The 18589-nt window shown below is 30.4% G+C and overlaps 1 protein-coding gene and 1 long non-coding RNA gene across 4 annotated transcripts in view; one reads left to right on the top strand and one right to left on the bottom strand.

The window, feature by feature from the left end:
• The window catches only part of LOC120359389, a 197216-nt gene that overhangs the window by 164087 nt on the left and 14540 nt on the right, over positions 1–18589 (bottom strand). The window lies entirely within an intron of this gene.
• Positions 1–18589, top strand: part of LOC105199595 (unconventional myosin-IXa) — a 43372-nt gene that overhangs the window by 19413 nt on the left and 5370 nt on the right. For 2 of the 3 annotated variants that reach the window (XM_039456696.1, XM_039456695.1), the window contains 5 exons: positions 14716–15072; positions 15497–15780; positions 17813–17984; positions 18052–18224; positions 18427–18586. In XM_039456696.1, coding sequence (XP_039312630.1) covers positions 14716–15072; positions 15497–15780; positions 17813–17984; positions 18052–18224; positions 18427–18586 — 1146 coding nt within the window. Of the gene's footprint in view, positions 1–6461; positions 7601–14715; positions 15073–15496; positions 15781–17812; positions 17985–18051; positions 18225–18426; positions 18587–18589 lie in introns of those variants that run through there. The other variant, XM_039456697.1, reaches the window with a different exon arrangement.

Raw genomic sequence — 18589 nt, 5'->3', positions numbered from 1 at the left:
TTTCTTTAAATAATATCAAATATATTATTTCTTTCAATAAAATATCCAGTAGAGTCTTGAAACTTTGATTAATTCTGATATCGTAATTTTCAGAAATCGCAAAAACAATAAAGCAACGTGTAACATTACGATAGTGATTTATAACTGTGCAGCAGTAGCTAAGAGTCAGCACTATTTGTGGAATCAGCAGCAGTTTATTTAGAAGCAATAGGACATACCGTGAGAATGCAATGCGTTTCGCTATTGCGCACTGATCGCTTTTGTACTGCGTGTATTAATCAATATTAATATTCGATCTAAAGCTGAATAATAATCTACTGCAGTCATAAATCAGATTCTTCAAACTTTTTGAAAAATCTTGAGCTTTTATTAATGAGTAATGTTAAAAATTCAAGTAAATATATTTCTTATAAAATTAAATTTCAAGTAAAGAATATTTAATAAAAAAGTTTATTTGGAGAAATAATGTTTTTTTTTTATTATTTCTTTCAAGATATATTTGAGAAAAAATCGAGGGAGGAAACAAAATATAATATATAAAACTAATAAATGTTATACATTAATAAATCAATTGTTTATAAAACAATGTCGCTTGCATTGTTGAAAACTTAATTCTCACCGCCATCTTTCTCCTACTATAATTCTGAACTCCCTTTCTTTACCTTTTTCAAGCAAATAAACGCTTGTGAGTCGCGTTTCGCCATAAGTTTTCACAGTGACCCTCGTAGTTACGAAAAGCAACCGTGTTGTATTGCCCGGTGAAAGTGTCTTTAAAACCTTCGGCTATTGTTGCGTTGCGCACTAAAAGCAGACACACACACACACACACACACACACACACACATATATGTATATATATATTGGACGAAAGAGTCGTGAAAAGTCAGCCGATCATTCCGAAGCTCAGTTACGAGGAGCTTCATTCCTTGGACTTCTCTACTTCTTCTACCACCATTAACACTATTTCTGTTATTATCCAACTCCATGACAGGTTTTATCTTATTGTTCAAATCTTTCTATATAATCTCTTTAAATAGCTTTCTTAGTAAATAACGTAATTTAAATCTTTTTTCAGACAAAGGGAATCTTTCATTCCTCTTTATATCTCTTTCTCTACATCGCTTCATAATGTCGTATTTGCCACGCAAATAATCTTGAAATCTACGTCGCTAGAAATCATTCAGATGACTGCGCCGGATCCTGCCACCATTTATTCTATCCATAGAGGCGCATCGATGTGCGGTTATGCGAATCTCATTTTCTGCTATGGCCGCCGTAGCTTCTTCTCTGAACGAGATAAGCCGTGTACCCGTGTTGGAACTTAAAGCATGCGGCTGCGTGTCTTTGGAAGAGGCACAGGAGGCCACAGATAAGCCTCGATGTATTCTGAAGTACGTTCGTCGTAATATTAATAACGCGTCTCATCACCATGTTTCTCAATATAAACTCCAATCGTTTCTGTAACCGGGTACCATGCTCTCAAGGGGATGATACAGATCCCTCTGTTTTCCGATTTATCTTCCATTTTCTAATTTGTTTTTTATTTGGCTTTTAAACATTTTATATTAATATTGTTTTATTATAAGATTATTGTTTTGTTATTATTATAAATATATTTTCTGTTTTTATACATGAGACGCTCGAATAGTAATACAAGATCTAAAAATCTAATATACATATAGCTTAAAATTCTAGAATTTTCAATATGGCTTCCAAAAATTTTTTAAAGCTTTATTTATCGTTATTATATAGTAACAAGTTTGTTATTCAATTACACAAAATTCTAAAATTAATTAATCAAGAGAATTTTAAATTAAAGTTTTCTGAAATTTCAATATTAAGAAGTTGCTGTTGAAAACTTTATAAATATTAAGGCATTTATAATTAAATATATTTGTAAGATTGAGAAAAAATGTGTAACTTATTGTTAGTACAACGTGCGTATTTTCTAAAGACGAGTTACGACAGACGATTTCTGTTATCGCGATCAGTGATCGAGATGTGTCTCTTCGTCACCAGCATAATCCCTGAATATCAGCTAGACCACAACCGATCGAGTTTCACAGCTTTTCAATATGTAATGGGGCGAACAAATTATATCGCGCCGTGTCTCGCACGAGGATGACGTCGAATGATGGATCACTCTTCAGATTTCCGATTTTAACCATGTAAAGGAAACCCCAAGGTCATTATGTCACAGCAGCTTTTGCCTTTAGTTAAGCTTGAAAAATTACAGCTAGATCAAAAGCATTTCATAACTCTAATTTTTAAATATAAGTTAATGAGCGTTCGCATAAAACATAAATTTAAAAGTTAGTCCAAAATTAACTTTTGTGCTTTGTATGTACTATGAAGTTAGAGAACGCAAAAAGAAACTTTTTTACGAAACGATACAAAAATTGTTTCAAAGTAAAAAAAAATGGAATCGACTAACGAAAGTTTGAATAATAGATAACACTACCGTACAATAATTTCTGTACACGTTACACTACATATATTGTAGCCACATTACGAATGCAAATCGATACAATATAAGAAAAGGATGAATATTTCTTAAAAAATATCATATCCATTGCACGAATACTCGCGTTTAATAAATTATTAATATTTCGATTTATCAACAACTGAACATTCGACAACATACGATTTCGTGCTCGCAACGAAGGAGGAAGACAAGCGAAAAATAAAAGAGGAATGAAAGAAGTAGAGCAAAATCTGCATAATGTCTGTATCAAGAAAAAATAAAAAAAGGGTAGAAAGAAGACGGAAGACCTCAAAGAAAAAAGAAAAAAAAAGAGCGAAAGCATTTGAAACCAGAATCTTTTACGCAAGATGGAAACAGAAGATACATGCTCCTGAGGAAACAGAGGAAAACAAAAAGAAGATGATAGGATTTAAAATTTAAAAGGATAAAACATGAAAAAGTTATCTAAAACTTTGACGACTGATTATCTCTATATATCGGCAATACCGCAAATACCTGCATCTGTAAGTTTAAGAACCAGAAATTTGTATATTTTTTTAAATATAAGAGATCTAAATTTATTCTATTCTTGAAAAAAATTTTAGAATTAAAATTTTTTAATTCTTGATCTTTGTAAAACAAAATCGAGATGCCAATAACTGATTTTTATAAATTTTCAGACGTTAAAATTTTTATGATTTTGATTGGGTAAGATTCATTCAAAAAATTTTCCTTTTGCTGATTATGTGGAATACAGAACAGCAGATCAGAAATGAAGAGAGCGAAAGACAAAGAAAAGAAAATAAAAACGTATCTGGTTCGGTGTCAGTCGTTGACGGATGGGTCCATGAGCTTCCCCAAGGCCTCACGAATCTGCAACGAAACTGTAGCCCTTTCATCTCATTCGTTTCAACTCGATGTGAATGTGGATTCATAGACGAAAAAAACGTCTGATTCTGTTAAAATATCTAAAAATTGAGTTTAATTGAAAATAAATACAGATCTGAAAATAATTATGTTAGACTATATTAAAATAATTATGTTATAAAAATACTTGAGCGTGACAAAGAAATTTTGTCATTCTATTAACGAAATTGAGCGTTCAATATAATTACACTGATAATTCAAATAAAATTATTTTTAGATTTATATCTAACTAAACTTTCAGACTCTATCTACGTATTACTAACTGTCAGATTTTTGTTATTAGTTTCTCTTCACTTTTCATAACACATGTTTTATTTTATAAATAAGAAAAAAATAATTCAATTGTTTATATGTAATAGTAACTTTTAACCTTTAGTAATAGCAATGTTTTACATTTTATACATTTAATATTTATGATATAAAATATTAATGCCAATGGATTTAATAAGAAATAATAAGAGTACCACGGAATCTGGAATAGAATATTGACACTATAAAGTTTTATTAGATCTATAAATCATCAACCTCTTGAGGCCCGAAATATTTTGGACGATTTTTACAATTTTAGATTTAGAATTTTGTTAACTATATAATTGCATCGATCTAAGAAAGAAGTGACACTTCAGAATCAATATATTAATTAAATTTGTTTGTCCATATTTAAACTTTATATTATTACATATTTCTAGAATTATTTAATAGCATTTGCAGTAAAAAATTTTATAAAAAACGATTACAAAAGCATTATATTGAAATTGAGATGTGGTAAAGTAATAAACAATATTAAATAAAATTACAGTAATTTACTTCGTAATAAATGTATAAGTGTATATAAATATAAAAAAAGCAATAAAATTTACTTAAATCGTCATAAGCCAATATATTAACTTCCGGTTCTCTAGAGGATAAAAAAACTAATTATTTTCAAAATCACTTTATAGATAATCTAAGATATGGTTTTATTTTATTTATTTGCGAGTGTGTATAGATCCTATAAAAAAAATATAATTATCTTCAATATACACACATATCTTTCGAACGAATACAAATCGACACATCTAGAAGCGCGGGATAACTTTTCAGATCGGTAATAGATTATTCGAGCGAAGAGCACATTTCCAAAGACCGTATTTCAAAGATCGGTACAGTATCAAACGAAGCAGAATCACGATCTTCGGATCGTTTCGCCAGATTGTGCTAGCAGTCCGTTGAAGACATATTCGTCTTCTGCCTTATCGACACAAAGTTAGCACGAATTGAACCTGCGAAAGGCCCCACGGGCCTGTTTTTCATTCGAGACCGTCTCGTTCACATCGAAACCGGTTTTCTACAGAGAGATTTGAATTTCGCAGCAAAGAACGAATCCTCTTTCTCCTCCGGCAGAGAGCTATGCCTTAAATCGATTCAACAGAAATATTCAACATTGCATTATCATATTTTAGATTAAAAATTGTTTTCTTTTTCTCTTTATACGTATTAAAATAATTATAGAATTTTGAATCTTAGTTTTAAAACTTTCAAAATTTGTTAAATAATGAAATTAATTCCATCATAAATGATCAATGATTTATCTATCTTCTAGGATTAAATTGTTGAGAACAAAATATAACATACAATTTTAACATTTAATTCTATTAAAAATGTTAGTAGTTGTTATAATTCTATTTAATCTATTAGTATTTTTTCTAATAAGGGAGTAATGATTCAATTTTAAATAAAAATCTAAAAATATTATAAATATAGAAATAGAAATAGTAAATTTTTATTTCTTTAAATATTTATCAATAAGTGAGTAATAGTAAAAAATTTTTAAATTTGATATTTAAATCACAGATAATTAGAAGCAATAATGTCTTGTATTAAGTTAATAAGTAAATAGTATTAACGAACTGTATATAAATAAAGAATAATTTTCTTTTTAATTATTAATTAAATAATTTTCTTTTTAATTAATAATTAATAAGATTAGTCATTTATATTAAATCAGCAATTTTCACTCATTCTCTTACCGTTTTCGCAACGGTAACGAAGCGAACCAAGTTAACTTCTCGCATACTCGTCGATAGCGAGTGCATTTGGTGGTAGGGATCCACTCATAGTGGTCGTCGGCCCCTGTCAGGGCCTTCCTCCCTCCGTATTACCACTCGTGAAACCTTTCCCCCGTTTACATCACATCGAGTGGGGAAGAACAGGCTCATTGCGTGAGAAGTGGGGAAGCTAGGCCCAGAAGAAGATAAGAAGCGAGCGAAGGAAGAAGAGAAGAGAAGAGAGGAGTGAGAAAGTTCTCTCATGACGATGATGTTGCATTGTTTACGACAGGGTAAGCTCACCGCGGCACAGCCATGTTGGATTCCTTTCGCGGCTGTAGATCAAAATTATAAGGCGGAACGTGCCTCGGAACGTCCGTTCGGGATCCTCTTGAGTGTGCTACGAATCTTCTTCTTCCTTCGCTTTTCTCTCTTTTCGTCGCTCCGGCGAAAAAGGGAGCAAGGGCGCTTCGGGAATGCCATGAAGATCGATCGCTTCGTTCGTCCTCTCTTTTTCGACGGCCCGGCCCGGCCCGGCTCGGCTCGGCCCGGCCCGGCCCGGCAAACGAGAGCACGAACCTTCTTTTAGACTCGTGTCTCTCTCTCTTTCTCTCTCTCTCTTCAGCTGCTTTGGCTGCCTTGCGAGCAGCCATTCATTGGGTAGATAGGTCAGGTGACATGTATCGCGTGTCGTGCTCATCGGGGAACTCAATGGCTGCTTGTCAGTGGATGAACGCTCGCCAGCAACAAGTGACTTGAATGTGGATATAGGAAAGATGCCTGTCTTTAAACAGATGTTTTGACTTTGTGTTGGAAGGGATGAATGACATACATATGCATACCCTCAGTATTTAAAAATTTAAATCACTTGCGCGTGCACGTGCATATTTAATTGTATATCATATGTTCAACTTTCTTCAAGCGCTTTGACTCATCGTATAATGTCATGATCGATCCATTATTATTTATTCCATAGCCATTGTTAATAATAACTCAATAATTATTGGTATTGAATATTAATAGTTGCAATAACTATTTCTTTTTACATTTCATTATTACTTTCTATTTCTTAATTTTACTTGTAAGTACTTTGTTATTTGTTATTATGTTCCAATACTCAAATATTACTACAATACTCATTTTTATCTATTTTTACTCGAGTTTTTGAAATGTACTATTACGGATTGTTGAGAAATTACGGTTAATTTGTATTAAAATTTAAAATTTCGCGTTAAATGTTGCTACACGATGTCCAATTCCCGTTTGAAGCTTCATCGAGTAGATCAGCAAGGCGCATAATAAACCGCGCAGTGAGTCGTGGAGGTCGAGAGAGCTGCTTAAGGTGAGTCTAGGGCTGCAGTCATTTTTCTACAGCCTCGTGCAGAGCGGTCCAGTCGGAGACCAGTCCTCTCCTCTCTCTCTCCTCTTTACCTTCCACCTCCCTCCAACTCTACTCGGCAGATATCCTGGACCCCGGCATGTCCGTGGTACCTTCCACCTAACTACCTGAGGACTAGGTAAGCTTCGCGGTTCCTTACGCGTTGGAGTTACGGCGAAGACGCTTTAGGAGAAATAAGGCCCAGAAGGTGGGTCTCAGGCAACAATGACGCCCAGTTGAACGCGACGACTCGGCACTCTCCGCATGTCCAATAGTGCATAGGCCGTTTAACAAAGTTTACACTCGTAAAATATTGTGCCAATGTCAATGTATTCATCCAAATTGATCAATAGTCTTTGTTTGTGGATTTGCTTGTAGTGTTATTTCTCTCTCGAATCTTCCAGTGTTGAGAATTTAACATAAAGCGCATTTATTGGAAATCTCTCAAACATTTTAATTCTTAAGCATTAGTGTTTAAAACCTTCGATAAAATAATAAGTATTGTTTTATAGTGCAATGTGATGTAAATTTGAGTGTTTTCAACGTTGGAAAATTTACGGTGAAAGATGTGTGAGTGCGGTGACGAGTGCTCCGAGGACACGAAGACGCGGGAATTCCGAGATGTCCTATCTCATTAGACCCGCAAAAACGTTATTAAAAATCTAAGAAGTTTTAGAAAAATTCTGGACGAGATTAGGACTTGAACACCTGAAATGGCTACCCTCGGTCTTTCCAAAGTCTTCATATTGGACAAATATTTTACTGAGCTACAGAAGTTCTGGGAGACCGAGAAGAAGCTACAAGGTACAAAATTGCAAAGCTGTGACAATATTCTCATGCAGTTAATGATTTAAAATATTTTTCTTGCTTATTAAAACCTTTAATCTTTAAATTCCAAAAATTACCTTGGTTTTATTCTTAATTTATGCATCTTCATACTAAATCCTTCATACTAAATCCTTAATTGATTGACTTTTCGTATGATCGTGTTTTAAAATCCATGTTTCTTTTTCTTTTAATATAATTATATCCATTATTTTTTATATCATTACAGTATCTCTATTTTTAAATTTATGATTTTTGTGCATTGAAGTACGTCAATCGTTTATCAGTTAAAACTTTTTTTTAATTTTGTTATTTTTAAAATATTTAAGTTCCATTTTCAAACATTTAAAATCTTTATTCTATTAATGCGCACTTAATTTTTATAATCTATAAAGTCTTAAATCTTTGAATTTAAAAATTTGTGTGGGTGTGTGTATGTGTGTGTGTGTGTCCTCAAGATCAATTAACTTCTGGATTTTTGTGCTTTCTTCAACATACATACATATTTTGAAAAAGTTATTATGTGTGTGTGTGTGTGTGTGTGTGTGTGTGTGTGTAATAAATATGTTAAAATATATTTATACATATGTATCAATATACTATATTACAGTTTTGTAGATAATAAATATGAAAAGCTTGATCCATAATTAAGAATTTTTCCAAAGATACAAAATATGTTCACTCATCCGTTTCCACAGTCATTAAAGTTTTAATTTTTCCATTTTGTAAATTACAATGTTCGGTTAATAGATTTTTTATCTAGCAACAAAAATTTATGAGATAAACCGTTGGATTTTAAGTATGCAGACATTAGACTCCAAAGCAGTACGACCCTGCCAGGTTGAAAATGAAAAGTTGCGGTGGTCATTATAAAAGTTACCTACGCTTTACAGTTAAAGTAATACAATTTCTTTATATTTTCGCGGCTATTCTTTTTTGATTACCAGCATTCTTAACTGTACCCAGAGATTAAAAGTCTCTTATAAAAAATTTATGCGATGACAGGAATCAGAAATTTGCATCATGTACATTAAGTTGTCCCATAAACAGTATTTACGTATTTTTACTACTATTACATAGAATCTCATATTTTACTGCTGTTATGTGTGCTATTATGTCGCTTGATTTCGCTGTTAATTTTTTGTGATCAATAATGTATTTGTATATATATAATTTTTAATTTATAATTCAAAAACTTTATTAGATTAAATTTTAAAATAGAAAGAACTGATAACGTTTTTTTTTATTTTTTAAATTAAAATAAAATTTTGAATGTGAGATTTTTAATTTAGTTGTCTGAATGTAGATAATATTTAATTTAAATGTTCACCATAACTTATATATATATATATATATATATATATATATATATATTTATATGTACAATTTTATTACACGTAAATGATTTATTATTCTATAACTAAAAATATTTATTTAGCTTTTAAAGCATATTATGTAATTCTAAATATTCTTTAAATCTATCTCATTTCTATAGAAACTCACTTTTCCTAAATCTGAATACTCTGTTTTATCAATTGTTTTGTAATTAGATAATTAATATCAATGACAACATTTACATTGCAAATGCTGAACTTTTCGATTCTGACAGTGTACTAAATATATTAGTAAGTTTTTGAAAAATAAAAAGAGCCACGCACAAAATCAAGCTAACTTTCTTACTCGATTGTTTCCAAACTCGGAAGCGTCATTATTCTGCAGTCTAAAACATCCTTACAGCTATTGTTTCATTATAGCGCGTCCTTCACAATTACGAGCTTCTTGAGTAATTAGGCGGAAAAAGTGGGAAGATGAGATATAATTAAAATACCTTCTACTTCTTTGTCATTATTAACTTCTTCAAGCAATAAAAATTACATAAAACTGATAAATAATTTAATTGTATACTCCATAATATATAATAAATATGATATAGTTATAATTATTATCTTAATTACATATTTTAAAACATAGTTCCAATTAAAAAAACAGAGAGTATTTAGATTGTGTTTAGGATTTTTCCCTCTTCTCTATATTTCAAATTTATTTTAAAACTTTAATACTTTTAAAATTCTAAACATTATTTATAATTTAAAAATATTATTTACATTCCACATTGGGCGCACATTAATTAATATTATAAAGTTATTATTCTTAAAAAGTAATATTTTTAGAATTCTTTGATTCTATCTTTGAATTTTTGGTTTAACATATTTATTTAAATAGATTTGTTTGGAATTTTTGAATTGCCAAAAAAAATCACTTTAAGTATTTGATAATTTTAAAATTTAGATTATTTAATAAATTATTTGTGAATATTATATAAACATTATAATGTGAAGAAACAAGCATTTCTTATTACGATCGGTAATAACAAAGAAAATATCTTTTCTCGCTGGGATTTATACAGGGCAATGGCCTACACTGGTGCATCCAGCTGCAACTGCTCCCATGTGCGGCAAGCGCACGTGTGCGTAAAGTAAATGACATGCATACTCATATACTTAGATCATACTGTGTTGCACAAATACATTTGTGTGTGTGTTTGTGCGCATATTTATTAACAACTTTGTAAAAGAATGAAAATAGTATAAATGTATATAGTAATTAACTAAACGACAAACTCATAACTTTTAATGCATATTTAAGAATTTTATAAAAGAATGAAAATAATACAAATGCGTTTAATAATTAACTAAAAGACTAACTCAAAATTTCTAATGCCCTTTTTTAATATATCCTTACAATTTTTATCATGAAATACGTTATACAAAGAACAATAGAAAACTCTTTATCTAATATCTTAAAGTAAAAAGAGTACAGACTTTTTATATAAATATTTAAACACGCACATACACATACATGCATATATATGAAAAATTAAAAAGTAAATAATATTGATTAATTAATTAAAACTACTATTCGATATAGCTTATCATCAGAGAAATTAAACCTCACAGAGGATATATAGATTAGATATATACGTTATATAGAATATTTATATTGTATATATCATATATCCTAAATAGGACTTCTTGTTTTGATAATGCTCAAGATCGTTATGTTTATTGCCACTTCGTAGAGTAACATTTACAAAGTTCCACGGCGAATTGGCATCGTGGGAAATTACCATTTTATCAAGACTCGACACATGGATCTGACAGTCGTTTATTTATTCCATATATTCTGTAGCATCCTTCCATTCAGTGGAAATGTTATTTTGAAAACTCTTTATATTTTCCGATAATCTTTACTTGTCTTTTGCAATGCTTGAGAATGTAATTTATATTGATGAGTTTTTGATAAATACAACTACAAACTACAAACTTTTTCCGAAAGATAATCTTTTGGGAATTTTTATGATTGTGTTAAATATTATATTAATTTGTATTTAATTCTCTCTCTTACTTAATTTGAAATAATGTCAAAAATATAAGATACAAATTTTTCTATTTTTAATATTTTAAACTTTATTTTGGAATTTGTTTTATATGGAACAATTTTCAATGCCCTAAAAAAAATAAGACAAATAAAATAAAATGTACATTCATACTTAATTAAATTAATGTTTCATTACGAAAATAGCAATAAACTATTGCGCAAATTTTCAGAGAAAAATACATCGACTAAATTTGTAAATGGATCACGCGTTATGATAAGCCTCTGCGTCTAATTACGATTTAAGTTTCGACATACGTGCGGTCGTCGCCATTAATTTCACCGCGATTCGGTAATCTGCGCGTACAAGAGAGGAATGCAGAATACCTGCCGCAATTAATTCGCCCTTTCGTTATCTCTTTGCCTGTGTCAAAGTAAACGGTGCACTTAGGACAATATTTACTTCGTTTTTCTTTTCTTTAATCTGTTTTATCTATCCCATCTTTCTTTAAAATTTTCTAGTCTATCATTTTTAGTATTTTAGATTTTTATTGTATTTTGGAATTTGTATTTTCCGCATATTTGTTATTCTGATTTTATAAACCTATAGTCATAATAAAAAGTTTCTTTATTCAATTTATTAATAACTTTTTTACATCTCATTCATTTAATTTTAACATAAAAAGAAATTGTAAAAAAAGATTATTGAAATTTTAAAATTGTAAAATATATGATATAAAAATTAACCTCTCTCTCTCTTTTTGTGCTTAAATTTATGAACCTTTGCTTGTATTGTAGATAAAAATGTGTATTAAATCCTTGAAATTATTAAAGTAGAAATTAATTCCTAGAATTCAGATTAATTACTTTAATTCTTTATGTATAAACAATATATGTGGATGTCAAATTAATAATAAAGTTTGATAATATCAAACATGCAGGAAAATTATGTAATATTATAATTCCTACCAATTATGGATATTGTGATATAGATCATATGAATAATGCAATTGAAATTTCGTCATACATATATACATGTATATTTGATATATATGAGTATGTGAGTATAAAATATGCATAATTTATATATGAAGATAACTTAATCCTTTGACGATGACAGTAGTTTTTGATTCACAAATCAAATAAATCGGATTATACAGTTTAAAGAATCATAGATTCAATGTATCCAAAATAAATTTAACGAGAATTATGTATCTGCAAAATTAGAATAAAAAACAAATTAATCTAGGACAAATCAATAACATAACTCGATAGAACATTAGTCAAAAGAGTTAAGACAAACAGAGTATAAGCGGTGCCGTGAAAAGGATAAGACTAAAAAGAACCTGTTTTCTTCTCGAAGGAGCGTTCAGCTTCCGAAGGTACCTGCACAGTTTAATCCCCGCGGAGTAGGACCTGTCCGCTTACAAGGTGCTTGGAAAGTCAGGAAAAAAATTAAGTTTTTGTTATTGTTTATTATTATTTATAGTATATTGACACACACACACACGTGTCCTCTTAAAAGATTTATTTAAAAAAAAATTAAATACGATAATAGGAGAAACAGAAATAAAAGTTGATATTCATGTTTTTATTGTTTGGATAAAATATTTTTTCAAGTAATTAAAAATGCATTTTATCAAAACAATAAAAACATGAATATCAACTTTTATTTCTGTTTCTCCCTTTATCGTGTTTAATTTTCATATAGAAACAATGTATCGTACCATAACAGTTTTTTCCTACTATCAATATAAATAGCATGACATGTTTTTGTTTGTTTATTATAATCTTTTACACATGTAACTTTGTAACCGAAACATCTTCCTTTTCAATCCTTTCAATGCATTGCCTGTTTTACATAGTTAAATTGATAAGCATTATTATAATTAATAAAGATTCTAGATACTAGAATGATCTCATAGTAAATGTATCATAAAAGCAAAAATAAAGTGTCGTACGCGTTAAACAATTTACTTCGTGATTTCAAAGAACCAATTACGTAACTAATCTCGTATTCGCCGATTTTGATATGGAACAACGACTAATTCCCCAGTGCGAATCGAGCACTGGGTATTGTATGTCTTTCGACTAAAAGAACTTAGTGTTCGCAAAAAAAGGAAGAAAACGTGTTCTAAAAGAGCACTTTGAAGAAACTTTCAATTGCACTTGGAATCAACTGCAGAAAATAGCTGTTGAAATACTATTTCAGTTGACAATTGATTTTGACTGTTTGACTAACTCGTTGACTGATGTCTGTCCGTAAACATCGTTTAGGTGCAAAGAAAAAAAAAATTTAATTGTGTTTGTGACATAAACACGATAAGTATTATTTTTATTGAAAAAAATCATAAACATTGATATTGTAACTAATTAAAGATTTTAATTAACTAAAGTAAAATACAGAATTTAATAAAACTGAGAATAAAAACTCTAACTCTAATTAGTACAGTTTTTAGAACATGAGTTTTCTCTATTATAGATAAAAATTAAGAGCACAAATTATTAAAAATGAATGACGTAAATTACTACTGTTATTATTTGAGCGTTTACTTTGTATACATAAATAATTAAAAATACATTTAAGCATATTATATTATTATGTTCACGTAACAATAAATTTCTAAATTCGTTTTTTTTTTTACGCAGATAGCTCTGTAGAGCTTGTCTGAACATGATTCTTCTATAAATAATTTCACTGCTCATAGCTTTACGAATAATTCCATTTCACTGTTCATGACTTTATAAATTATTTCATTTCTCCTCAGCATGAATGATTTCAAATAATATATCGATATTTTTACAATATCAATGTTTGTATGCTTTATGTTTGTATAAGAGTAATCAAGTTTATTTAATTTACATACACATATATAAATCAATTGATTTGTCCTTGTATAATTTATACTTTTTAGTAAAAACTTACTTTCTAAAAAATTGAAATATTCTCAAAAATACTTATCAGGATATAATACAAGGTCATATTTAATGACTATAACGCACTGATCAGTCGTGCATGGTACGTGACTACACAATCGACTGCAACAGCGCTCGACCTCCCTTAGGTGACGGAGAGAAATCTTAGAGTCCATCGAGAGCGCAGCCTCCTCCATTTCAACTTATCCGCTATTGTATCTTAGATTAACGGTACCCGAAGAGCTGTGTACGACTCGAAAGAACGCGCACACGCGCGATGAATAAAAACAAGATAATAAGAAATAAAATTGAGAATGAGAACATTAAAACGAGACCAGAAGAAACAAATTGCATATAGAAAATATATATCTGGTGATTTCGACAAGTGTCCTTAATTATATAATTCTTAAGAAATTCTTTCCTTAATGTATCTAATAAATACTTTTAAAAAGATATTAAATAGTATTATTAATTAACATGTTGTGAGTTGAAGTAATCCATTAAATCCCAATATTCCTAACTTGATATAAATTATTAATAGAAAATATACATCATATCAATCACAATCCTATTGTATTGAATTGTAAAGATTTTTAGATAAAATATTAAGTATTTTATTATAATACTCTTTCACTTTTATAATTTTATGTTATATTCCAATGAGTGAGAGAGAGAGAGAGAGAGAGAGAGAGAAAGAGAGAGAGAGAAAGAAAGAGAGAGTGAGAGCTTAAAGAATTATTTCATTCAAGTGCATTGGTATCATCGTATATATCTCAAAGAAGTTTCCTGTTTGGTTCTTGAAGATGCTTCCTCATCGAACGAAGCGGTGCACCTACAGCAGCGTTTGCGGAGCCTCAGCACGGAACTGGTGACCCTGAGGAACCGGCTGCACGTAAGCCAACCGACAAACGCATCAGGGCCGACAGGCGGAACCTCCGGACCCCTATCGAAGAGCCCGGAAAAAAGTGGCGGACCCGCTTCACCAGCACCCGCAGTACCCCCGAGAACCACTCTACCACCTAGTGGCACAGTACCTCATGGAATCGGTCATCCCGCGGGTCACACTTTGACAGCTTCCGTGATTGTTCATCCGCATGTCAATCATACCGGTGCGAACACGCTCAATCATAACTCAACCGCATCAAATAATTTAATATCTGGTTAGTACATGGATATTTCTGTCCCGTACTGTATTAATATCATTTATGCCTACATTACAATTTTATAGATAATAATGTGCTACAGATTCCTATAAGATTTCTATTATATTTTCATTATTTTATAGAATCGTAATTCTATCATAATTCTAACGAAAACAAATAATCTTTATCTATTAACCAATTGTATATAATTATAACACTTCATTATATATATAAGTACTATTTTTTATTCTGCCGCATTAAAAAGATGATATTTCATCTCTCTTCTCACAGATATATATATAAAAAAAAAAAAAAATCTATAGATTCATAAAAAAATAAAACAATCTTCTAAAATTAATAACAATAGGATTCAATTGTATTATTATAGTGATTAACGGAAAATTGATATTTCTAAATTTTTTGACGTTTGAATTTTATTCAGATTTAGATTCTTCAAAACGTCATAATGGAGTACCTGATGATAGAATAGTGTCCTGTGTGACGGCGTTAGGATGTCTTCGGTCACCGCCGATCTCCAGTATCATTGCTGATGTAAAAAATGCAAAAAGTAATCAAAATCAACATCGATGTCTTCCAAAAGCTACGTCCTCGTCCGGCCCTGCGACTTCCACGGCCTTCGATGACCTCATTCATCTACCTGGACCTCTTACAGAAGATGCAGTACTTAAATGTCTTCAAGCTCGCTTTTGCGCTAAGCAGTATCATGTAAGATCAATATTTAAATTTTATTAAAAATAGATAAATAAAAATAGACAGTTAAACATTTGTAAAGTTTTCAAGAAAATTTGAGCATTTAAATTTTTCAAAAAGAATAGCACTCGAGAAATAAAATAGGCAAAAATACACAAATTTCATCTCTTAATAGAATATAATTGCTAAATAAATTTTAACACATTAACAATACATTATACTTTGTTATTGTCGGTTGTGTTAGTTAAAATAAGCTTAGAAAAATATAAGAAAAAGATAAGATTAATTAAATTTATACAAAAATATATAAAAACTTTCTAAAATTTGTATACACATCAATACAAAGTCACATGGTTTTGAGTCATCAAAAGTTTCCTATTCTGCAATTTTAGAATCTAAATGTTCATGGCGAGGGGGGAGGGGGGAGAAGGAGAAGTCCAAAACCAAACGTTTATGAATCGTATATATACACATACGTATACGTACACATATAAATGACGTGATTGTGCCAGAGCGGAATGCAAAGAGGCGGTCTCGAATCATATTTGTAAGTTGAGGCATCGTGATGGTGTTGGTGCTCGCAATAACGCAACACACAGCCGATACACCGCCATTAAGAATTCACCCTGTCTCTCGACTGGTTCGTGCGTGCCACCCTGCCACAAGAAACCCACGCACAGGTGGCACGCACGCTCGCATTCCGATGATGTGATCGTCAGCTAGACCGGCTTTAATTTTCATATTTTTCCTACTATACTCGTATAGTATATGATTAATCAGACTTTTCATTAACCATTATTTCCTTTAACGATAATTATCGTTTAAATTATTTTAGAAATATTTTTCATTTTATAACTTAAAAAAAATATTTATATTATTATTTAAAAAAGTTATGTATCAAAAAGTATGTATTAAAAAATAAAAATACAAGTATTGACTTGGTAAAATTCATTCGTAATAATTAATAAACGTAAACTTTATCCGTTTATTTTATTAATTTAAATTTAATTAAAGCATACACTCGGTTTCTCTAGTTATAAATGAACATTCGCATTTACCGCAATATCTCGTCTAACATGTCGTTCATCATGATAGACGATTCTTCGTATAGCAGGCTATCGACTTTTTTATACGAAACGTTCGGTTTCTTTGAGACTGTTCCTCGTTTAGGTGGTTTATTGAGAAACTCTTGATTTCTCCCTGATCTAGGTTCCTCAGGCAAGTAAGGATCTTTTTTCTCATCGATTGCGGTTGATTGGATACCTTATTCAATTGCAAAAAACAAGTTGATTATATACTTACATAAATTCACTGTGCAATTTATCAAACATAAACATTTGACTTTGAGATATTTAAATAGAAAATTTTAAAATTTGACCAATATTTTTTTATGAGCTGAACACATAGCTCATAAAAAATTAATTATTTAAATTATATAAAATTCTTTGAAAAATAAACAGAGATTAAAAAGTGATTGTAAATTGTAGTCACATTGTAATTATTCATGAAATATTAATCAAATATGAGTATCTTGTTAGTTGCAATTGCTGATTTATGCGGTTTTTTTCTACAAAGATTTTTCTAAACTTTACTATAATATTATAGTATAGATAATTAAAAAAAAGTTTTCAAAAAAACTTGAGCATTTAAATATTTCAAAAACAGTAGAATTCAACAAGTAAAATAAATAAAAATACACAAATTTAATTTTTTAATAGAATATGATTGTTAAATGGATTATAACATATTTAGAATAAAAAAAATAAAGCAGGCATGTCCAAAATTCGGTTCGCGAGTTAAAGCGCTTTCACTTCTCGGTCGTCTCGATAGATATCTTGTTGTATTAATTATCTATTATAAAGAGACTATTATAAATCTTAAAATAGATTATTATTGATAAGAAAAACAATTTATTTAGACGTATAAAAATTAGATTAAAATTTTGTTTTTTCAAACTTCAATATATTTCGATGTACACATTAGAAATAATAATGATATCATAAAAAATGCGATCCTTTAAATAAGAAAAAATGGAATATAATTTCAGACAAACGTGGGTCCTATACTGGTTTGCATAAATCCTTACACAGACGTTGGAAATCCATTAACCTTGACGAGCACTAGATCGGTACCATTAGCACCTCAGCTGAACAAGGTCGTCCAGGAAGCCGTGAGACAACAATCGGAGACCGGGTATCCGCAGGCGATTATTCTTTCTGGTAAGATTCTTAACACAAATTCGATCTTCAGTTTCTCCAGTGATGATTTCTGAAACTTCTTTTACAGGGACGAGCGGTTCCGGAAAAACGTACGCTTCAATGCTATTACTTAGGCAACTCTTCGATGTCGCCGGCGGCGGACCGGAAACGGACGCTTTTAAACACCTAGCAGCAGCCTTCACAGTCCTCAGATCCTTGGGCTCAGCGAAAACCGCCACAAACTCGGAGAGTTCAAGGATAGTAAGTAGTTTGCTTCGAGATGTATGAGAGAGAAGAAGTAAATAAATAAGATTGTGAAAGGGAGTTTTTAGAAATAATACTGATATTAAGATAATAAAATATTAAAAGCATTGAGTGAATAATAATAAAATAAAAATATATTATATAATATTTAATAATAATTAGTGATGTAAATATTAAAATATTTTCCTTATATCTTTAGGGCCACTTCATCGAGGTGCAAGTGACGGATGGTGCCTTATACAGAACAAAAATACATTGTTACTTTTTAGACCAGACAAGGGTGATCAGACCGTTGCCAGACGAAAAGAATTACCATATATTTTATCAAATGTTAGCTGGATTGTCTCACGATGAGCGAGGTA

The sequence above is a fragment of the Solenopsis invicta genome, chromosome 13 (assembly GCF_016802725.1).
Source record: "Solenopsis invicta isolate M01_SB chromosome 13, UNIL_Sinv_3.0, whole genome shotgun sequence".
Lineage (NCBI taxonomy): Eukaryota > Metazoa > Arthropoda > Insecta > Hymenoptera > Formicidae > Solenopsis > Solenopsis invicta.
Note: the sequence above shows the minus strand (reverse complement) of the source record. Positions and strands in the feature narration are given on the sequence as shown.